Genomic DNA, 24,152 nt, shown 5'->3' on the forward strand with positions numbered 1-24,152 from the left:
CTCAAGTGATACTCTTTCCTCAGCCTCTTGAAATACAGGGATGAGCCACTGGAGCTGGCTAGGGATTTTTAAGTTCAGTTTATTTTTGCCTTGTCAGCTTTTATTTAATATTGTTTTGCAAATGAAACTAAACTGCTGATATTGCTGTATCAATTCAGTTGTTTATAGCCCAATTGATATATTTAGATTCTTTATGGCTCACAAGTCAGCTCAATCTTTCAGTGACCTGTATTAATTTTCTATAGTTTTTTTTTCCTTTTTCCTCTTTAATACTTTTATTTAAAAAATTTTTAAAAATTTATTTATTAGTATTTTTTGAGACAGGGTCTCACTCTGTCACCCAGGTTGGAGTACAGTGGCATGATCTTGGCTCACTGCAACCTCCGCCTCCTGGATTCACGCGATTCTTGTGCCTCAGCCACCCGAGTAACTAGGATTGCAGGTGCCTGCCACCACAGGGCTAATTTTTTTGTATTTTTAGTAGAGATGGGGTTTCACCATGTTGGCGAGGCTGGTCTCAAATCCCTGGCCTCAGGTGATCCACCTGCCTTGGCCTCCCAAAATGGTGGGATTATAGGCGTGACCCACTGTGCCTGGCCTCCTTCTCTCTCTAAAGTGGTTTGAGATGTTTTCTAGGTGGTACACTTGTGTTTACCATTATTGTTTACTTCAAGTTTTTACTGTAACACATCCTAATTTTCATTTCTTTAGACTTAGTTTTTTTTTTTTTTTTTAAATCACTGTTTTACAACAAAATTTATTAGTGTTTCTGGTTATGATAGTGTCTTTTTAAGTTTGTTTTTGGTGGTTTCAGCCAAAGAGTAGCAGTTAGTCTTCTTCATAGTTTGCAGTGTTCTTTTGTAAGAATCTCTTATAACCATTGCAATCCTATGAGGGATTATTATACTCATTTTTTTTTTAAAAAAATTCCAGGAAACTGGGATTCTCAGATTTAGCACTTGGCCAAGATCATATAGTTACATTTACTTAATCAAGTAACTGTAACTCCAAGTCTGGAACTCTTTGTAATGTACCAGCATTTTGTGATGTCTTTAAAAAAATTCTCTTTTCAAATAATTAATACCAGGGTTTTCAGTGCCAAAATGCAAGTTGTTGTATAGATTTTTGTCTTTGTGGGTGATTTCCCTGGGTTCTGGCTACCTCCTGTTCTACTTAGTGTTGCAGACACTAAGGAATAGTGGTTAGAAATAGAGCCAGAGGACATTGTTCTTGTGTTTGGATTTATTACTGATTTAAAAATAGTTTAATGAAGGAAATATATTGAATATGCCTGCAAAATCTTATATATGGGAACATGTATATGTTGCAAAATAATGGGATTATAACTATATGTGTAGTTTTACACTGTGGTTTTTGTTTTCACAATAGGTCTTAGTTGTCTTTGCATGTCACTACATGTGTTTATACAAATGTCTGTGCAATATTATGTCGATAATTTAATTCCCAACAGAGGGACACTTAGATTGTTTTCCGCTTTGGTTTTCCAGAAAATGCTGATGTTAACAATCTTGGACATAGGTTTTTGTATGTTTTTCTTTTATATCTGTTATAATTTCCTGGAAATGTTGGGTAAAAGGATAAAGACAATTAAAATGGCAATACATATGGAAGCATGAGAGGTCATGCCACTATGTGCTTCCACAGTTAGACTGCTCATTTTTCTATACCTTCTCCAGAACTGGTGCTAATAGAAAACAACAGTAGCTTATGCTTAATAGAGCACTTACTATGTGCATTATTATTTTGCTCTAAGTACTTTAAATATCTTTAATCCTCCATCAGAATTTTGAGATAGGTATTGTTATTGTTCCCATTTTGTAGATGAAGAAATGGAGGCGCAGAAGTGGTAAATTACTAAGCTCACACAGTTGGAATAAGTGATAGAGCCGGGATGCTGAATGAACAAGGTGGTCTGATGCCAGGGTGTGCCTCTTAAAAAGCATATTATAATGCCTGCTTTTTTTTTTTTGAGACAGAGTTTCGCTCTTGTTACCCAGGCTGGAGTGCAATGGCGTGATCTCGGCTCACCGCAACCTCCGCCTCCTGGGTTCAGGCAATTCTCCTGCCTCAGCCTCCTGAGTAGCTGGGATTATAGTCACGCGCCACCATGCCCAGCTAATTTTTTGTATTTTTAGTAGAGACGGGGAATTTCATCATGTTGACCAGGTTGGTCTCGATCTCTTGACCTCGTGATCCACCCGCCTCGGCTTCCCAAAGTGCTGGGATTACAGGCTTGAGCCACCGCGCCCGGCCCTATAATGCCTGCTTTTATTTATTTATTTTTTTTGACAGAGCCTCGCTTTGTCACCAAGTGCCAGGCCGGAGTGTGGTGGCATGATCTCAGCTCACTGCAACTGCCGCCTCCCAGGTTTCAAACAATTCTCCTGCCTCAGCCTCCTGAGTAGCTGGGACTACAGGTGTGCACCACCACACCCAGCTAATTTTTCTATTTTGTTTTAGTAGAGACGGAGTTTCACCATGTTGGCCAGGATGGTTTCAATCTCTTAACCTTGTGATCTGCTGGCCTAGGCCTCCCAAAGTGCTGGGATTAAAGGCGTGAGCCACTGCACCCAGCTTAATTTTTTTTTTTTTTGTTTCAATTTCTCCAAAATTTAAGTAGCATGATTTATAGGATTTTAAAAATTATTTTTATTGAGATAATTTTCATAATGTAAAATTTATCATTTTAAAGTATACAGTTCAGTGGTTTTTGTACATTCACTATATTGTGCAGTTATCATCACTATCTACCATCTAATTATAGAACCCCAAAAAACCCCAAAAGGTTTCTACTTGTTAACAATCAGACCTACTATTCCCCATCCCTATCTCCTGGTAATCACATAGAGACTTTCTCTGTGGATTTATTTATTTTGGATGTTTCATATAAATGGAATAATACAATGTATAGCTTTTTGTGCCTGACTTCTTTCTTTTAACATAATATTTTCTTTTCTTTTCTTTTTTTTTTTTTTGGAGACAAGTTCTCTGTTCCTAGGCTGTAGTGCAGTGGTGCAATCATGGCTCATTGCAGCCTTGGCCTCCAGCTCAAATGATTCTCTATCTCAGTCCACCAGTAGCTGGGACTACCATCATGTGCCACCATGCCTGGCGAATTTTTGCATGGTGGTTTCACCATGTTGCCCAGACTGATCTCAAACTTCTGGGCTCAAGCAGTCCTCCTGCCTTGGCCTCCCAAAGTGTTGGGATTACAGGTGTGAGGCACTGTACTCTGTCTGCGTAATGTTCTAGGCTCTTCTATGCTAGAGCATGTAATTGCTTTATCTGATTTTAAAATTAATACAAGTTTATTGTAAAACTCAATTCAGAAAGATACAGAATAATGAAGGTTTAAATTCTACCAAGGGGTAACTGTGTTTCATATTTTGGTGAGTATACCCTCCAGATTTTTAAAATAGGTATTAAAAAAAGTTTGTGTTACATACATTTTAAAAAGTCTGCCTTTAAATGTGTCATGTCAGGAACTGTAGAGATTTTTCATCATTAATTTTAATTACTGCACCATAACAGATTCAGTTTATGGATCTGTGTGAGGGAAACATACTGGTTTGCCAAGCTAGTGTCAGAACCCCAGAGATCAGAAACATCTGTGAGGGGGTGTCACAGCTCTGAGATCTTCGGCTAGGAATGGCAAGGCCTGGGAAGACCCTGGGAGCCTTAAACGCTCAACTCTGTACTCAGGCCTTTTCTTCCATCTAATCTTGCAGTAGTTGTTCTCCGTGTCACCTTGCCTGGAGAATCCTGTTAGTGGCATTTAGAATTGAAGTAGACAGCAGGGAAAGATCGCAGGAGTGGGGGTGGAGGATTGACAGGAGCAAAGTATGGTTTAACAAAGGGTAGTTGGCGGTAGTATGCAAAATGGAATGAAAAATATCAGAGTCAGATGATTGTGTGGCATATGTGAAATTTCTTTTGTTAAGTATAGCTTAGAGGAGTTTTAGTCATCTCGCAGTTGATGCTTTTTAATATTAATGTAAACTGCTTTTGGTTTTGTATCATATGATATTAGGTAAAGTTTCTTTTTCCTACTCATATCTTTATACTAGAAGATGACTAATATGATGAGTAAACAAGTTGAAGATGATTTAACTTCTAATTCTTCTGATTTCCTGGGACTTGAAGTCAATATTTGCTAAATCTATTGCTTGATTTTATACCCTGAAATGTATTTTCAGTGACTTGTGTCATTAGAGGTGCCCCTCAGATTGGTTGGGAGCTGAAGTCATAGCTGGGAAATGACAACAAGTGAATCTTTGTTGTATACCTACTTGTTCTAGGTCTAGGCATGATTGCTTTTGAATACATTGTCTAATCATTATAGTATCAAGGAAAAGTATTATTCTAAAAGGAGAACTAATATGTGAATTACCGATCTGTAAACTTATACTTTGTTGTATAGCTAACTGTCTCTGGGGTTGTCTTTGAAATCACTGTTGAGTTTTTTTCCCTCATTAAATAATAAACAATATAGAAACTTGAAAAGGGGAAAATCACTCATTGTTCAACTGCTATAACAAGTTACTGTTAGGAGAAATCACTCATTGTTCAACTGCTATAACAAGGTACTGTTACCAGTTTTTAATCTGGCTGGATTATCGTGTGTGTGTGTGTGTGTGTGTGTGTGTGTGTGTGTGTGTGTGTGTGTATGTGTTTGAAATGATTCTCACTGTATTGGCCTGACTGATCTTCAACTCCAGATGATCTTCCTGCTTTAGCCTCCAGAGTAGCTGGGGCTACAAGCTTGCATCACAGAGCCTGTCTGGTTTTTTAAATATATAATCATAGTCTATGTGTATAGTTTTAAATATATAATCATAGTCTATGTGTATAGTCTATGTGCATTTTCACTTTAACATTCATAGGCTTATTTCCATATTGCATAATATATATCTTTAAATAGCATTATAATATTCCTTGGTTGTATCACACCATTTCCTGGTATGCAATATTTTAAATGTTTAAATATTTTTAATGTTTCTGCTGTTTTCAATCTAGAGATCTTGGAATTGTTTTGTAGGCAGTTGGGTACAGGTTTAAGAACAAACTGGGCTTATTCTGGGAGTGAAACCATCCAGCAGGGTCCTGTCAGATTGGATTGGTTTGCTTTTCTGAAAAAGGGAAGATTTCTCCAAATACTATTAACATCTAGACAATATAAACTCATCAAAATTTTTTTTAAAGGACAAGGTGAAAAGTTTGAACATGTTCTGTGGGGAGTCAATATGGAATCCACTAAAGATGAACTAAAGGTTTCCACATGTTAATAAGGCCTTAGGGAACATTAATTTATAGGACTTTCCCCAGCAATGCTCTGAAGACTGGAAATAACACTAGTAAAAACAGATGACATGACTTTAATAGGGATGGAAAAACCAGGTCTGAAGACTCAAAGTGGTGGGTGTAAATGAGAATACTGCCGGAGAACGAACAAAATGAGGTGACACATGGGATGGCTGAAGGCAGAACATTTACTATACAGTAAGGATCCTTTGTCTTGGTCCCATAAGAATCTGGTAGTTATTTGGTTAATTGAGACAGTTATTTAAAGTAGGGAGTCACAAAAATGATTCACAAATGCATGTAACATTTAATTTTAACTTAGCATATACATATTTATTAAATATTTTGAAAGAGGGCCCATAATTTTTCTTTGAGAATAGTTTCGTCTTTCTTGAATAAACCACTTGTATAATAAACCACTTGTATAATGCATTGATCACAAAATTCCAGTTTTAATCTCTTTAAAAAGGAAACTAAAGACTTGTAGATGTAGAATTCTAAATGCAACTGCAGGTTTTTAAAAAAGAGTAGCTCACCTTATTCAAGTCTTTCAGTTTAGTTTTCACAGAAGTAATTTGTTTTCATTCATATGAAATGTTGAAATCACATAATTATAGTAGCAACTACATAGGCTGGGTAACATATATATATATAACTGACTCTTGAAGCACAGGAACAGCTACCCTGGTTGAAGCTAAAGTGCTCATGGATGTTCTAGAGAGGGCCTTGTAGCCTTGAGACTTCATTGTGCCGTAGGCATTGTTCTGTAGGTTTTATAGAGAATGCCAGATTTTGGTGAATTTGGAGAGTTGACTAAGTTGGAGATAAGTTCTAAGAGTGTTATTGACAAGTACTGGGGAATAGGAGAAGGAAAAAGGAGTGAGTAAATGAAAGAGGTCAGAGAGTTGAGGGGGGATAATGAAGACTGTTGGTTATAAGGGGAGGCTAGAAGTGTCAACCGCTGTGGATAGGTGAAGAAAAGGATTGGAGGACTTAAGAAAAAAGCCACTGGATATTTAGAATAGGAGGTTGCTTTGACCTTGAAGAGTTGCTATTGGAAGAAGGAAGTGAGGCCTGCTGGAGGTTAAGGTACTATTAAAGGAGGGGAATTTAATATAAATTTGGAATCAATATATTTAGGTCCCTTTATTGAAATGGAGAATAGCTGTGGCAGCGTGTTGACCTTCTGAGATTGCCGATTATTTGATTAATTTTCCTTATAGTGATTTTGTAAGAGAATTGGATGTAAAGTCTTTGCTTTCCCTTTACCATGGTTTTTAACTGGGGACAGTTTTGTCCCCCAAGGGGGTGGTTGCTTATGTCTGGAGACAAGTTTGGTTGTCAGAGCTGGTGTGGTCCTACTGGCATCTAGTGGATAGAGGCCAGGGCTATTGCTAAACATCTTCCAGTATACAGGATATCCCCTACAACAAAGAATTATCTGGTTCCAAATGTCAATAGTGCCCAGATTGAGAAACCCTGGATTCTATTGTAACATCTAATGAAGTTTATCTCCTTTGGGCTCTTCATGAGTGTTAACTAACTCATAAGATCCCCAGAACTACATTCTTCTCAATGGAAGGATGGAAGGAAATTCATATCATTCTGGAAGGCTGTGGGATCTCATTTTGAATCACAACCTGAACCTAGTCGTTGCTACCAAAAGTTGGGAATTTGGGCAGCTCAGGTTCATAGAAAGCAGGGTTTCTGCTGCTAATGTGTATTGTTTCTGAGCCTTTGAAATGTTAATGAAATTCTCAAGACAAGTTTTAAATTTTGAGAATTGTGGGGCAGATTTGCAACAAGAACAAAATATTTTTGTTTTGAGCAACTCTATGAGTGCTTCTTTTTGTAAAATGTTTCTATTTGGAGAATTGATTTTTGAGGGCCTTAGTAATGGCTCATCCATTTTACTGAACTTTCATTTTGGTTTCAGAAAGGCATGTCTGTAATTATCATAATCATTGACATGTAGCAGAATGTCCTCTTGATGCCTGGTACTATACAGAATACTTGAAAAGAAAGAACATTCAGAAGATGATCCCAAAATAGATTCCGTCTGTATTGGGTTTAAGCTAAGGCAGTGATTCTATTATCAAATTTGTTAGAAGTCAGCTGGGTGTGGTAGCTCATGCCTGTAATCTCAGCACTTTTGGAGGCTGAGGTGGGCAGATGGCTTGAGCCCAGAAGTTCAAGATCAGCCTGAGCAAAATGGTGAAACCTCATCTCTACCAAAAAATACAAAAATTTTTTGCATGGTGGTCTATACCTGTGACTCTCAGCTACTCAGAAGGCTGAGGCCCAGCTATCTGGAAGGCTGAGGTGGGAGAATTGCTTGCACATAGGAGGCAGAGGTTGCAGTGAGCCGTGTTCACACCACTGCACTCCAGTGTGGGAAACAGTGAGAGCTTGTCTCAAAAAAAAAAAAAAAAATTTTAGGAGTCAGAGCACCAGCAAGTCATGGTTCTCTTGATAAATTTATTTGATCATGTGGACTATGATGTAGCATAATTTTTTTTTTTTTTTTTTTTTTTGAAACAGAGTCTTGTTGTTTTACCTAGACTGGAGTGCAGTGGCCTGATCTTGGCTCACTGCAACCTCTGCTTCCCAGGTTCAAGTGATTCTCTTGCCTCAGCCTTCTGAGTAGCTGAGATTACAGGCACACATACTTTTTATATTTTTAGTAGAGATGGGGTTTCACCATGTTGATCAGGCTGGTCTCAAATTCCTGACCTCATGATCTGCCCACCTCTGCCTCCCAAAGTGCTGGGATTATAGGCGTGAGCCACCGTGCCTGGTCAGCACAAAAATTTTTAAGACCGTTTCTTAGAAATAGTTATCTTAATTAAATTTACACACAATCATTCTACTGAAATTATGTTTAACTGCCTGTATCAGTGGTGTGACCAGTGGTGGCTTATATGATAAGGGCTTTAAAAAAATGGATTCATTTATATACGTTATTTTCTGTAATGGAAAGTCTGGAAGGAGGAAATCCACAGGAGGTATGGTGATTTTATGATTCTTCCATCTTACTCTCTTGCTCCTGGTCTTTTTGCTCTATCATCTTTAGGCCACTGCAACTTTAGGCAATAGGTTTGCTCTCCAGTTAAGAAAAAAATAAAAGGAAGAATGAAGGAGGAAGGGACAGTGCCTATATATGAACGCAGAGCAAGGGAGGCTGAGAAATACAGGCTATTTAGTTGGGTACCTTGTTTCCCTGAACAAAATTGGAGTTATTTTACTAAGTAAAAAGGGGAGAATAGATCCAAGGTAGGTAATTAGTAGTGACTGCCGTAACTACAAAATAATTTAAAATGTCCATTCATGAGCTGTGACATTTATGACCTGTGTTCTCATGAAACATTGTTGGAATATTCGTATTAATATTCCTTACCTGTTTGTTGAACATACTTTTGCTGTTAGCTAGCAAAATATCTGAAATCATCTGATGTTAGTTGATAGCCAGCAACAAACCTGAAATAATCTCAGATATTGAAGGTTTAAGAAACAAATGAAAAAAAAAAAAACCCTTAGAAATGAGAACAGTTTTTTAGTTGTTGATTTTTTTCCTTTGCAAATGAGAAGATTTCATACTTGATTTTAACGAAGGTCCACTCTACTCCAGGACACCAATGTTCCTGAGGAACGTAGTTTTGGAACCACTGATATTAATATTGTTTGTGTGTACTGTGAAATGACTTTCTCTCTACTTTCACTTAGTTATTTTCCTAAATGAAAACATTCTCTTTTCTTTTTTGTCTTTAAATATTACTCATATGTTGTGGGCAATTAGAACATTCTTTACTTAAAACACTTTTTCTAAATTCTTTATAATGATCTTATATTAGTTTTATTATGATAAAAAAGCCTTACTAATTTTTCAAGGTCAGTACAAGTCTTGCTTTTGCTGACACTGTACCCTGTGCTTCAAATCCAGTTTTGTTCTCTACCTCTTGAACTCCTACAGCAGTCATAGACTGTATGACACATTTATCCCCTTAATTATAGACTGTATTGAATTCATCACTAATTGTCGCATATATTAGTGAGATCATACGCTCCCTGTTACATTATTTTTCTGTGTGTCCAGAATTCTTACCATAGTATTAGGTACCTAATAGATGCTTAGTAATTGCTTTCTGATGATAAACTAATTAGATTTACACTAGTATGCATTTGATAGCAAGACAGGCATAAAATAAAATAAGACTAATAACCAGAGTAATCAGAATTTCATGACTTTTACTCTTACCTATTAATATAGGGCATCTAGCTCCCTCATAGATGCCTCCCTCCAAGATTTATTCTGGAAGTCACCAAATTGTGTTTGATGTGTGCTCATTAATGCATTCTGGCCACTGCTACATGACATCTGTCTTTTTCTTCCGGTGCTGTTTGCTGCCTCTGTAGTTGCACATTGGTACCTCCTGTCAGATAACGGAGGTCTACCTCTTTGCCTGACGCTACCATCTCCTTGGTCTTGTGCGTCTGCTAGGTGCATTGCAGATTTTCAGGGGCTGTCGATGTGTCCCAGCCCCTTTCTCTTCATGTATTATGTCTTGTCTTATGAGCATCAAAGCAGAACTTGTCACTTCAGTTTTTAGTGAAAACCATTCTTTAGTTTCTTTGTTGTAGCTCCTCTGTCTCTGTTTTGAGTTCTTGGGACTGGGCTGAAGGAGCAGACCAATTCTTGGGAAGGAACTATCCTCGGGATTACTTCTCAAGCTTTTTTTGCTTTTTATTTTTATTTTTTTGAGACAGAGTCTCTTTCTTTCACTCAGGCTGGAGTACAGTGGCACAATCTCTGCTCACTACAGCCTCCACCTCCCAGGTTCAAGCGATCGTCCTACCTTAGCCTCCCAAGTAGCTGGGACTGCAGGTGTGTGCCATCATGCCCAGCTAATTTTTGTATATTTAGTAGAGGTGGGGTTTCACCATGTTGGCCAAGCTGGTCTCAAATTCCTGACCTCAGGTGATCTGCCTATCTTGGCCTCCCAAAGTACTGGGATTACAGGTGTGGGCCACCGCGCCTGGCCAATGGGACCAAGCTTTTCTGCCTCACTTTAGCAGGGATGATTATTCCCCTAAAGTATTCTGTAGTCCCTCATACAAACATTTATCAGGATTACCAAATGTGAATCTTGGTGGCAGGGATGGTTTAGGTTCTAGCTTGCAACCACTGTACCTGTAAAGTACAACAGGTAAAACATTACAATTAAGAGTCTTAAGGTAGCAAGTCATAACTCAGACCATCATCTTGTCTCATAGACAAAATAAAAACTTTATTTATTGTTGTTTTTATGTCTGATTGTAACAGAAACTGGTGTGAACTTTAAGCCTACAAAGAAAGGAGAAAAGACAAATGCACTGCATTTGATTAGTCAAATTGTGCAGTAATCTTATTTCTCTGGCCCCTAAACTTGGTTAAGCTCTTAGTTGAGCAGATATTGTATGTTCTTACCCTCTTTTCCAGGACAGCTCTTTATTAATATTTTGTAATCTTCCTTTGGTCTGAAGATGTGTATTTGACAGTAATTGGAACCAGACCTTGTTCAAGTTCCTAGCAGAAGTGTGGGTCACTGGGGGAAAACTGTATACCTAGGTTTGAGACTCAAGAGCTAAAGCAAATGGTCAGGGGGAAAGGGGAGAGACAGCAAAGATGAGGAGAACCAAGGACATAAAACTTCCACATTCAGGATGAGGAGGAGTGAAAAGATGGCCTTCTCTACCTAGAATAGTTTGTGAAACAGTAAGAATAACAAAATGCTTGTGTTAGATTTCTCTTGCTTTAAGTTTTCCCTCATGTCCCCCCCCCCCTTTTTTTGGTGAATGTTTGACCTTTAATCCAATTCTGTGCACCTGAGATCATTTAAGGAAAATAATTTTTTGTAACCCACCTGTGATTATTTAAGGGAAATACTATTTTTGTAACTCATCTAGACGTGATCTTGCCCTTATGCAGTACTTAGTTGATGGTGACTTCTCAAGTCAGTACTGTTGACTATCAACTCCCTAGGGATTCGGGTACTCAAGTACTGCCAGCTCCTCAGAGGGTCAGCTGGGAGGAGGATACCCAAGATACCACTGCACAGCAGTGAGAACAAATGGGGTAAAGAGAGGTAATGAAATGTCACTAGGACAGTTGTCACTGGACGTAGAATTCCCTTGACTTAGTTTACTGAGTCCTGCTTTGAAATCTAAATGGAAAACAACTAGGAATGGGGATAACTGGAGACGTGCTCCCTTAGATCTCTTTGCCAAGACCTCGTCATGATCTAAAGATACAGGAGTCCTTGCCATTCTCCCAGAGAGTCTCAGCTTTTGAGCAGCAGAATCAGGAGTTAATCTAGGACTCTCTGCTCCCAGACTTATGTGTTCCATCGATACACTGGGATGTTTTTTTTTTTTTTTTTTTTTTTTTTTTTTGATCAACAGTCATTTGTTTCTTTATTATTTTCCTAAGTGCATTTGTTTTTGTAAGTTCTCATTCCCCATACAAAGGACATGAAAATTGCATTGTAGTGATTTTCACCCAATTTCACATGATTGGTGGCTTTACTTCAAGTGCTAACTTTGAAGCTTAATTTGATGCTTAATGTCAGAGCAGGAGCAAAATGATTACAAAATTCTGGTATTGTTGATTGGCTCTGCTTGCTTTGGTAGAGTCAACTTAAATCAATCCATTAAAAGTTTTAAGTGCAGTAAGATTTTGAATCTCTCTAATTCTGTGTACATAAATATTCCATATATACTTATTGTATGAAATTCAAATTCATTGTTCTTTTGTAGTTAAAATAGTTTGCCTAGAATGAATAATGATCACCCAGAATTTATTCTGCAAACAAAAGAATTAAGATAACTTTTTATCTCATTTAATTAATAATACTCTTAATTCTCATTAGCCTTAAAAGTAACTTACTAGAAAAATAATCAAAAATCTTAAATAAGAAATAGTAAGATTGTTATCTTAAGGTCTTAGAAGGCAAAATAGAAAAATTCTACAGATTTACCATTGGAAATTATGTTAAGTCCTGAAATTTTGAGTTTTATTTTGAGTTACTTTTTGGCTCATTATTATGCAGGATACTGTTTGGGGAATACTGAGCATTTTGTGTCTTACGGAATTTCTTTTTGTATATTTATATCTCATCACACTTCTGAATGGGGGAGCTCAATACATTTTAAGGACTTTTTCATATATATGTATATATATATATATATATATATATATATATATATATATATACATATACACACACATTTGTATATAGAAAGCCAAATATATATGTCAAACAATTTTTTTCTTTTGCAGAGTTAAATGTGAGGGAGTCTGACGTAAGAGTTTGTGATGAGTCATCATGTAAATATGGAGGAACCTGTAAAGAAGATGGAGATGGTTTGAAATGTGCATGCCAATTTCAGGTGAGGAAACCCAACCTATTTTGAAAAGTTTTATATTCTTCGTATTTTATAATTCTAAATTCTTCAAATTAAAAACCCTAAAACACCTTGAACCCCATAAAGAAATTGGGTTCACAGCCCCTTAGTTCTCTTTTGTCAGGTGACGCCCTGCTAGTTTTATCTTCCATGCTCTTGCATGGAATTGAGAGGACAAACTGACAATAGTAGATATGAAAATTCTTTGAAAAAATATCAAATTTCTATTTAAATGTAAGGTATAATCGTCACTGAAAGGAAAGAAGGTACAGGTTGAACTAGAGTCTCTTATTTTAAATGTTGGCATCTTTTTCCTTTTCTTCTCCTTCTAGTCTGTCTCTTTCCCTTCCATTCTTATTTGTTGCTGTCTCATCTCTTCTGGCCACAGAACTTGACTGACTTGGAGACTCGGGTAAGTCAAGGTTAGAGCTGGAATAGCAAGTGGAACCTCAAACTAAGAGTGTAAATATTTGTGCTTTTCAGATGCTCTTTTAGTTGTGATTCTGTTGTCTAAAAAAGTAAAATAAGGGAAATATGTTACATTTAATTCTTTCCTTTTATTTTCTGCGATTAAATTTTAATCAGACTTCAGAATGTTTCTAACAAGATAGTCTCTGATGGCAGATTTAATATGAGACAAACAAGGAACTAGAATTTTTTTTTCCGCTTACAATTTTATTCTAAACGTACCTACCATTTGGATTTTGAGGAGAAGAAAGGATACAGAAATCAGGAATGACAGCGTAGGAGAGTTAGTATTTCTAGTACCCTGTGACCTCAGGCAAATTTCTGCGTGTGCTCAGGTAATTTTCTCTGCATTAGTATTCTGTCAGAAAAGAGAAGGCATGCTTCCTACTCTTACTTAGGATACTGTAATGAGAATCAAAATTGGAAAGAGAGCTTGCATATGAAACGTCTTCGAAAACTGTAATTGAAAAAAGTGGAGCGTTTAGGTAAAGGAGGAAGGGTAGGTAGGTATACTGTTGTCCAGCCAGTTTCTTCATGGTTGAAAGGGACTTTACATTCAATTACACAGAATCAGAGGAGGGTTTCTTTTGGGCGTTTTCACATCAGCCACCTGCCAAGCTTTCTTAGGTGCTTTTGGCTGGCTTCCGATTCCTGCTGCCTGTTGGCTGGAGACATCACTTCTTTTTCAGGAGTGCCTTTCCGTAGAGTTCTGCATAACATGGAAGGTGACTTTAGCCAGAATGAAATGAGAGTTTGGTGATAATTCAAACTGTTTTCCTCCTGAACCTAATGTGTCACTTTTCTCTGGCTACTTTCAAAATTTTCTCTTTACTGTGTTTGACTATTAAGTACTATGGTATGGTTTTCCTTGAATTTATCATGCTTGGGGTTGGCAGAGATTCTGAAATCTATAAATTTTTAGTCATTCAGTTTGAGAAATATTTTGTCGTTATTTCTTAAAATATTTTTTTCTGCCTATTATTTCTTGTAATCTTCCATGACGTGTGTTAGACCTTTTGATACCGTCTCAAGGTCTCTGGCGCTCTGTTCATTTTTCCCCAATGTTTTCTTTCTGTTCTTTACATTAGATAATTTTTATTGATCTGTTTTCAGGTTCACTAAACCTTTCTTCTGTCATCTCCATTCTTCCCATCTAGTGAATTTTTAATTGCAGATTTTTAATGTTTTGAATCTGCAGTTTCTATTTACCTGCTGGGCTTTCCTCTTTTCATTGACTATAAACATGCTTTCCTTGAGTGTAGGTGTTATTGCTACTTTAAAATATGTCTGCTTAGGTCCATTTCTAGGACATCTCAGGTATTGCCTTTGTTGATTATTTTCTCATGTGAGAATGGATCATATTTTCCTGTTTCTTCACATTAGAGTAGCTTTGGATTTACCCTATAGATTGTGAATCATATGTTTTGGAGTGTGTGAGTTCTGTTATGTTTCTTTGAAGATTATTGTTATTTTTGGCTGAACTCAAACTGCAGATTCTGTTTTACTTGCATTGGGCAGCAACACGAGTATCAATTCATTTCTTTTAGCTTCAGTGGGGCTACTTGGAGTCCGCCTCATGTGTGGTTCAGGGGTCAGCCAGAAATGTGCTCTGTGTTAATATGCGGAACCTGGAACTCCCCTTGAGATTTCCCTCTCACTTTTTAGTGGCTGTGGTTGTCCTCAACTCTGTTCTCTGGTTTGTTAAAAGAAAGATGGTGGGATTTATTGATGGAGATTTAGCTACTCTGTGTGGGGAAGACCGGGGCTGTTCTCCTCTTCAGCTGCTGTATTTCCTTAGATTAAATTCTTTGAGGTAGAATTGTTGGGCCAATGGATGCACTTGGCCCAATGCAGATTAACATTCTCACCAGTAGCCTCATATCAGATGGCCCATTTCCCCTCAACCTTTTGGTAGTGTCCTTTCAAATTTTATAAATATGAAAGGCAAAAACAATTTTTATTTGCATTTGATTACTAGAGAAATTGAAAATGTTCCGTGTATTTGTTGACAATTTTTTTGGGAATTAATATTTCATATTCTTTGTCTAGTTTTTAAAGTATTTTCTTCTTCCCTCATGTTGATTTGTAAAGACATGTATGTGTATGCATACATATATACTCTGTATAATACAATATTGGAATATATGTAATATATATTGCTTACTATGCTGAGCATTTGATATTCATTAATTCAGAAACTCTCAAGAGAACCTGCTGCTTTGATTAATTGATTGATTGATTGAGACAGAGTCTCTATCTGTTATCAGGCTGGAGTGCAGTGGCGCAATCTTAGCTTACTGTGATCTCCGCCTCCCAGGTTCAAGTGATTCTCCTGCCTCAGCCTCCCAAGTAGCTGGGACTACAGGCCTGCGCTACCATACCCAGCTAATTTTTGTATTTTTAGTAGAGATGAAGTTTCACCATGTTGGCCAGGACGATCTCAATCTCTTGACCTTGTGATCTGCTCACCATGGCCTCCTAAAGTGCTGGGATTACGGGCATGAGCCACTACACCTGTCCACTTTGATTTATTTTTAGAAAGAGTAATGTATGACCATATTAAACAACTTGAACAATATAAAAATATCAGTTGCTCTTCTTAGAGGCAGCATCAGTTACTTCTTGCATTCCTTCTAGAAATATTTTGTATATAAATGTGTGTTTTAATTCCCCTTTTAAGTATTAAATCATTTAATAGTATTTATCTCAGAGATTGTTCCTTTTCAGGAAGGATAGATTCCAAAAAACTCTATATTTTAAACTCTGTATTTTATATTTTAAAGAAGTTATTCTAATTTCATTTTTTTTGTTTTTCTGTTTAACACTATATATTCTTAATTGACAAAAATAATTGTGTATCTTAGTTTCATTTTTATTTTGTTTATGTTTTAGACACAAAGACATTTTAGATTTTCACATCATATTTTTCTGTCTTTTTGTTTGGGATGGAGTCTCACTCTGTCGCCTAGACTGGAGTGCAGGGGCACAATCATAGCTCACTGTAGCCTTGACCTCCTGGGCTCAAATGATATTCCCACTTCAGCCTCCTGAGTAGCTGGGACAACAGGTGTACATCACCACACCTGGCTAATTAAAAAAATTATTTTTTGTATAGCCGAGACTTCGCTAGGGTGTCCACACTGGTTTTGAACTCCTGGGCTCACGCAGTCTTCCCATCTTGATTTCCCAAAGTGCTGGGATTACAGTTGTGAGCTACTGCGCCCAGCCCTGCTTTTCTTCATTTTTTGAGAAAAGCATTTCCCTGAAACTCTAAGATTATAAAAAAATAGCCCTTTTGACCTTTTGGGAAATTTACTTGAACAGCTAGAAAATCCTTCCATGATCTGTCTGAATTCCTTGCATTTTTACCTTGTGGCAAAGCAGGGAAGGAAAATATGTTAGGAGTTGAAATAATTAGACATTTATCTAGTGCTTACTTTGTGCTAGGTATGAGACTAGGTGCTGAGGATGTAAAGATGTTTAAAGTCTGGTTCCTTGCCTTGTAGGAGCAAACTGCCTCAGGGTTTACAGTATAGTTTGATCTTGCTACTGAGTGAACCTTCCTTTGACCATTCTCTCTTCTTTATAAGATTATAAATCTGTTCAAGTTAGACTTAGGTTATTGCCAGCTTAAAAATAATGACCTGACATGCCCATTAAACCCTTCTCTGCTGGTTGCTTTAGCAGTATCTTTCAATTCATCTAAAAAACTTGCTTGTGATTCAGCATGCTTTTAGTGCTAAATATAAGCTTTCTGGGACATTGTTTAAATACATTTTAACAGATAACGGGATTTTAAATAAAAATTAAAATTGTTGTTTTTCAGTCTGCTAAATAAGAGCTATTATCTTGTCACATACATAAACAAAGCCACTTTTGTTAATTTGGTGTACAGAAAAATGATTAATACTACATCTTTCCCTGAAAACTTTGTATAAAGTAGAGTCTATGACTTTTTTTCCTGTTTTCTTTCTTTGTCTTTGTTCTGGAGTTCTCTATGTGTCTTTCTTCCTGTATTTTTCAATGTCTGCTCTTGCTAGGTGCCATGCCCGAGTCTTGTTAACTTTTATATTAGTCACAGTTCTCCAGAGAAACAGAAACATAGACACACACACACACACACACACACACACACACACACAAATGTGAGTGAGCGAGCAATAAGAAATTGGCTCATTTGATTATGGAGGCTGAGAAGTCCTGCAGTCTGTGATTTGTTACTAGCCCAGGAAAGCCAGTGGTATAAGTCCCTATCTGAGACTGAAGGCCTGGGCACCAGGAGAAGATCAGTGTCTCAGCTCAAGTGGTCAAGCAGAAGGAAAGAAGAATTCTATTTAGTTTCTCGGTGGATTGAATAATGCCCATTCGCACTGGGGAGGACAGTCTGCTTTGATCCACTTGATCCACTGTTGCAAATATTAATCTTGTCTAGAAATACCTTTACAGGTACACCCAGAAATGATGTTTAATCTGGGCACCATGGGGGCCAGTCAAGTTGACACATAAAATTAACCATCACAACCTTGTTATTATTTTCTGCTTGCTGTATTCAGCAAAGTTCCTGACACCCAGTGGCTACACAATAAATGCTTGAATGGATGCAGTTCTGGAGTTGTACACTGTTCCATCTTTCTAACCTACTTAAAATAGCTGGCAACATTATCACATTCTTCTGGCTAAAGAAAAGATATAGGGAGAGTTCTTCCTTTCAGCAAGGTGGCAATATAGAGGAAGCAGACTTTAGTTTAGAGTTAGAATCCAACATCAGTGCATAAGTCAGAAATTGCAAATTGTTAAAATTTTCCAAATCCCATAATTTGTCCATTAGCTTAATTAGAGGCTTCCGGGAGAGACCCATGGAAACAGAATGACCAACAGCAGGTCTGCTTCTCCCATCTCACACTCACTCTTACGTATGTGCTTGTGAGGGTAAATTTCAGAGATAGTAAGTCCTCTGCCCAGTATCACCACATTACAGATGGCAATACCCACTGACCAACTTGAGTGTGTGGTGGTTAAAATACATCATTTGTGAGGAATTGTGGCTCTTCCACTTATTAGTGACTGTCGGCAAATAACGACTGAGAAAAGATAATAGCAGTAGCAAAAATAGCTAATGATTATTGAGAATGTACCATGGTCAGATGGAAGTGCTGAAGGTGGATTCTCTTATTTAATCCTCCTAACAGCTTTGTTAGGTAGGTACTATTGTAATTACCATTGTACACCATTGAACATGGTGATAGTGCTAGCCTGTTGCCACATGGTGGGTAGGCCCAGGATTTGAGTTCAAACATTTTTGACTTCATAGCCTTAGCTCTAAGCATTAAGCCATATGCTTTACATGGTTGTGATATTTAAGTGAGGACATTTAAAATTGTAGACTAATGCTTACTAGATAAAAACTCTTTAATAAATGTTAAGATTCTCAGCCCTATCAGAATTAATGCTTCATTTTAATATTCAATTTCTTTACTATCCTTAGAAGAAATTCATAAATTAACCTACATAAACACATGATTAAAGAAACAAATATAATGCATGATTGCAATGTAAAGGAGAAATAAAGGTAATTTATAATAAAATAAATATTTCAGAATGTAAATGCTTGGGTATGATTACCCTAGAAGAAAATACAGTCATTAGATGTTTATGTCTACTTATGATGAATGTTTGCATTTAAAAAATTAAAAGCAATTTCATACCAGGAGTACATGAAAACAAAAATGTGGGTGTGTAGTAGATGCTAGAATAAAAACCAATATTAGAATAAGGTATAACAGATCAGAGTTATTTGTAGTATTATGGAAAGTCTTGTCAAAATTCCTACATGAATAGCTAGAGAGACATTCAAAAGTTGTGTGGTACTTGTCTTTATTGTATGGAACTGTCCTTTCCTTTGCAGTACTTCAGGCATCCTTGGAATCTGTCTGCTAAATGACAGTAATGTCCTGTCAGTGCAACAACCAAAAATGTCTCCACAGGGACTGGCACCGCTAGGGGGCGATATTGGCGCCTTTGTGAGCACGACGTTAGAAAGTCAGTAAGCATTTGTTGGGATATTGGGAAGTTCATAGATTTAGCACTTGATATTCTTGGAGCTCATAGTAGTTTCCTTGGCTAATTATCTACTGTATAATTACAAAGTAACATATTTACTCAGCAGTCGACATTGTAGTTATTGTTCAAATTTTAGGGAAAGAGAAGAAAGGAAGGTGATCCATGAAAAATTGGAGGAATATGTATATAATTGGAAGCCTTCCTAAAATAAAAATATAATTTTAATAAAAGTTGTTGTAAGATTCTGCTGATATTGAATGTATAGCAAAGTCGACTAGGTTATAAAATATTTTATTAGAAGTTTTTTTTTTTCTTTTTTTTACCAGTGCTTGACCTGTGGTAGCATGCCATATGTATACTTCATAAAGTAAATCCGATCACTTTTTAAAAGTAGACAAATGATAAAAGTAAGTTTTTCTCATTGAAGAAAAATAGAGAAATACAGAAAATCTTAAATAGGGAACTAGGAAACCATGAAGACTGGTAATGTGAAAAATTTATTGACATTTTATTCCAGGATTTATTTTATGCATATCCATTTTTTTTCCTAAATGGGCTATAACTGTACTTTATTTTCTTGCTATATTTTATTTTATATTATCATATTATTTAAAAAATTTACTGTTGGGTTTGTGGAATACATAATACACTTAAAAATAGCACAGAATTCCCAGAAATTATATATGTGCTTTTTGCCTAACTTTGTTAGCTTTTCTTGTCATACAATTTTTTTAAAGGTAATTTTTTTTTTTACAATTATTTTTAAACCTTAACTTTTATTTTAGTTTCAGGGGGTACATGTGTAGGTTTGTTACATGGGTTTATTGCATGATCCTGTCACCCAGGTAGTAAGCATAGTACCCAGTCGGTAGTTTTTCAGCACTTGCTCTTCTCCCTCTTTTCCCACTCGATTAGTGCCCAGTGTCTGTTGTTCCCATCTTTATGTCCATGTGTATCCAATGTTTACCTAACATTAATGAGAACGTGAGGTATTTGGTTTTCTGTTCCTCAGTTAGGATAATGGCCTCCAGCTGCATCCATGTTGCTGCAAAGAGCATGATGATTTCTTTTTTTTTTTTTTTGAGATGGAGTCAAGTTCAGGCTCATCTCAAACTCCTGACCTCATGATCTGCCCTCCTTGGCCTCCCAAAGTGCTGGGCTTACAGGCATGAGCCACCGTGCCTGTCCAATTTCATTCTTTGTTATGGTTGTGCAGTATTCCTTGGTGTATGTATACCACATGCTCTTTATCTAATTCACCATTGATGGGCACCTAGATTGATTCCATGTCTTTGCTATTGTGAATAGTGCTGCGAAGAACATACGGGTGCATTTGTCTTTTTGGTAGAGTGATTGATTTTCCTTTGGGTATATACCCAGTAATGAGACTGCTGGGTTGAATGGTAGTTCTGTTTTAAGTTCTTCTGAAAAATCTCCAAACTGCTTTCCACAGTGGTTGAGCTAATTTACATTACCACCTGTGTAGCATTCCCTTTTCTTTGAAGGCCTGCCAGCATCTGTATTATTATTATTTTTTGACTTTTTATAGCCATTTTGACTCTTGTGGGATAGTATTTCTTTGTGGTTTTGATTTGCATTTTTCTGGTGATTAGCAATGTTGAGCATTTTTTCATGTTTATATATTGTCTTTTGAGAAGTGTCTGTTCATGTCCTTTGCCCTCTTTTTAATGGAATTATTTGCCTTTTGCTTGTTGGATTGTTTAAGTTCAAAAGGTAATTCTAAATGACTGTAATATTAATTTCTTGAACAGATAAAACATACCTCAATTAAACATTGTCATGTTAGATATTAAGATTTTTACTTTATCGATATTATAAATTTCTGTTGGAAATGGCTGTAATAAATGTTTGTCTACATAGATTTCTAAATGTATAATTCTGGATCAAAAACCACATTCCTTTTTTAAGGACTCTTGAAAAATATTCTTAAATTATGTTCCCCCAAAGTTGAAATTTAGATGACTAAAACTGGTGTAGTGAGATGTTCACCTAATTGAATTTTTTAATAGACAATTTTATAAGTTAGAAATAGCATCTTAGTGGATAACTCTGATTGCTAGTGAAGATCAATAATTTTTTATACATTAACTGGCCGTTTGTAATTGTTCTGTAAACACTTCATGTCTGTCTTTGGTCCCGTTTTTATTAATTTGTATGATCTATTTTTTAAGTAATAATAATAACTTATATTACTATAGTATTTTCCCCAGAATTTAAAACTTCAGTCACTTATGATACTTTTCACATGTAGATGTTTTAAAGTTTTTTAAACATGCAGGTACAGTGTCATTTCTCAAACCTGTGTTCACCTTTTTTCTTCTTCATCTGTCTTATTTCTACTCATCTTTCAAGGCTCAGTTCACATTCCACTTTCTCTGAGGAAGCTTTTCTTGAATACTCCAGTTTACAATAATAGGTATTAGGCATTACATGCTTACTGATTTGGTACCTGATCTGGCTTTGCAGAATTGGTTTTTACCTACTCGTATGTCTCTCTTACAAGATTGTAAAGTTTTTGAGAGCAGAGATCATCTTATATTTCTTTGTGTCTTCTATACTGTTTACCTTGGGACTTTGCCTACTAGATGTTTTGAATAAATGAATTTTTTCTATTTTTATGATTAGGCTTGAATAAATAAATGAATTTTGATAATAAAATGCTATGACATAAGTAGCACTCTTTACATTTTCAAGAATTTCCTCTTATTATCTCGGTGGTTCTTCATAGCAAGCAAATGAAATAGGTAAAGATTTTCCTTCTCATTTTTATGTACAGGTGGTAGTTATTTTCCTTATAAATGTGAAAAAATGTATGAAGAAGTAGCATAATTCTTTTTTAAACAAAACAAAAAGAAAACAGCCAGACTATTCAGCAGTGAAGTTTGTTATAATGCTATGGTATTGCATTCATGAATGTGAAATGAACTATTAATATTCATGCCTAGTTTTGAGAATTTATTTTTGTTTCTTCTGCAGTGCCATACAAATTACATTCCTGTCTGTGGATCAAATGGGGACACTTATCAAAATGAATGCTTTCTCAGAAGGGCTGCTTGTAAGCACCAGAAAGAGATAACAGTAGTAGCAAGAGGACCGTGCTACTCTGGTATGTATGATATTCTTCTGAATAAATTTTGGAAAATATGGTGGAGCCATTTCTAAAAGGGAGTTTTGAGTCAGAGGTATATTTCCACAACTGCTGCATGGATTGGTGGTGGTTGTCTAGAGGAGTGGGGTAAATCTTTTTTGCCTTCATTTCACGTTGTTGCTTTTTAACCCCGGGTGGTTTATATGGACTAATGTTACTCCTTACTACATTGTTAAGGCTTAACACCCTTTTTGTAGGGACTTACTTTCTTTGTATGTCCTTTGTTCTATGATTTAAACATTAGAAGAATGAGCTTTGAGGTGGGGAATGATAGGGGATCTGTCTTGATGATTTTTTAAGAAGACGTGAGCAATTTCTGTAGAAGGTCATTCGCAGTATCACAGATTGTTGCTTTCCAATTTTTTTTCTCTGCCACCTCTTCATCCCATGCTGTTTGTATCTACTTCATCTTTTCTCCTTCCAGAATTGGTTGTGGTTGATTTTGGGAGCTTATTAATGTTATTTTCTTACTTGTGTTTGTATTAATGTTCAGGGATAGAGATGCAGATGAGGTAACTTGAATTATTGTAGTGAGGTTAGTGGTAAAGGTGAAGGCGATTCTCATGGGATTTCCATTTCCTTTCTTTCCCTATATATTACAATGCTCAGAAATTCTCCCTTTTACTAAATTCGACCATTTTAGGGTCAACTGCAAAGTCAAAGGGATAGTCCCCAAGGCTGTTCTCACTTCTGACACCAGCTCAGATCAAGAGGTTCTTGAGCTACCGCTAAGCTCAATAATTTGCTAGAAGCGATCACAGACTCACTGACAGCTTTTATATGCATGGTTATGAAGGGAGAGAATACATGTTAAAGTCAGCCAAAAAAAGAGATTCCTAGGACAGATTCTGGGAAGGTTCCAAACATGGAGTTGCTGGTTTTCTCTCCCTGTGGAGTCATGGGTGGTGTTAACTCCTCCCAGTTACAGTGTGTGGCAGTGCTCATGGAGTATTGACAGCCAGGAAAGCTTACCTGAGCCTCAGTGTTCATAGTTTTATCTTTTTTTTTTTTTTTTTGAGATAGGGGTCCCACTCTGTCCCTCAGGCTGGAGTGCAGTGGCACGATCATGGCTCACTGCAGCCTGACCTCCCAGCCTCAAGGGATCCTCTCACCTCAGTCTCCTGAGTAGCTGGGACTGCAGACACATGCCAACACACCAGGCTCATTTTTTTTGGTATTTTTTGTAGGGACAGGGTTTTGCCATTTGCTTAGGCTGGTCTTGAACTTGTGAGCTCAAGCAGTCTGCCTGCCTCAGCTTCCCAAAGTGCTGGGATTACAGGTGTGAGCTATCGTACCCGGCTATTCATAGTTTTTATTGGGGCTCATTAACATAAGTATGATTGATTAGTTGGTTGTGTGGTTAATTGAAGACTCTGGGTCCCCTAATACTGTGTGACCCATAGCCCCCACTCTACTCTACATGACTGATCTTTCTAGTGTAACCACCCCCACTCCAAGACTGTTAGATGTGACCCAACCTCCAACACTAAGTTCTACTGTGGTCAGCATCCTCCCTTAACAAATATGCTCTGATCAGGTATGACATAGGTTACCTTTGGGAAGCAGAGGGCAAAGCCCAGACCTCTTTTGGAATAAGGTCAAATTCTTTCTATACACACTAAAATAGTCATGTGCTTGGAGAAATTACAATGTTTTTAGGCTAGTAGACTATGATTTGGTGTGGTTCTCATAT

General features: G+C 36.9%; 1 protein-coding gene across 2 annotated transcripts in view; it reads left to right on the top strand.

Annotated features, from left to right (window-relative positions):
* The window catches only part of TMEFF1 (transmembrane protein with EGF like and two follistatin like domains 1), a 107,530-nt gene that overhangs the window by 26,846 nt on the left and 56,532 nt on the right, over positions 1–24,152 (top strand). The window contains exons 2-4 of one of the 2 annotated variants that reach the window (XM_074395104.1): positions 12,638–12,747; positions 13,095–13,174; positions 22,288–22,417. In XM_074395104.1, coding sequence (XP_074251205.1) covers positions 12,729–12,747; positions 13,095–13,174; positions 22,288–22,417 — 229 coding nt within the window. In that variant the 5' untranslated portion in view covers positions 12,638–12,728. The remainder of the gene's footprint in view (positions 1–12,637; positions 12,748–13,094; positions 13,175–22,287; positions 22,418–24,152) is intronic. The other variant, XM_010350835.3, reaches the window with a different exon arrangement.

This window comes from Saimiri boliviensis, chromosome 2 (genome assembly GCF_048565385.1).
Source record: "Saimiri boliviensis isolate mSaiBol1 chromosome 2, mSaiBol1.pri, whole genome shotgun sequence".
NCBI classification, from domain to species: Eukaryota; Metazoa; Chordata; class Mammalia; order Primates; family Cebidae; genus Saimiri; species Saimiri boliviensis.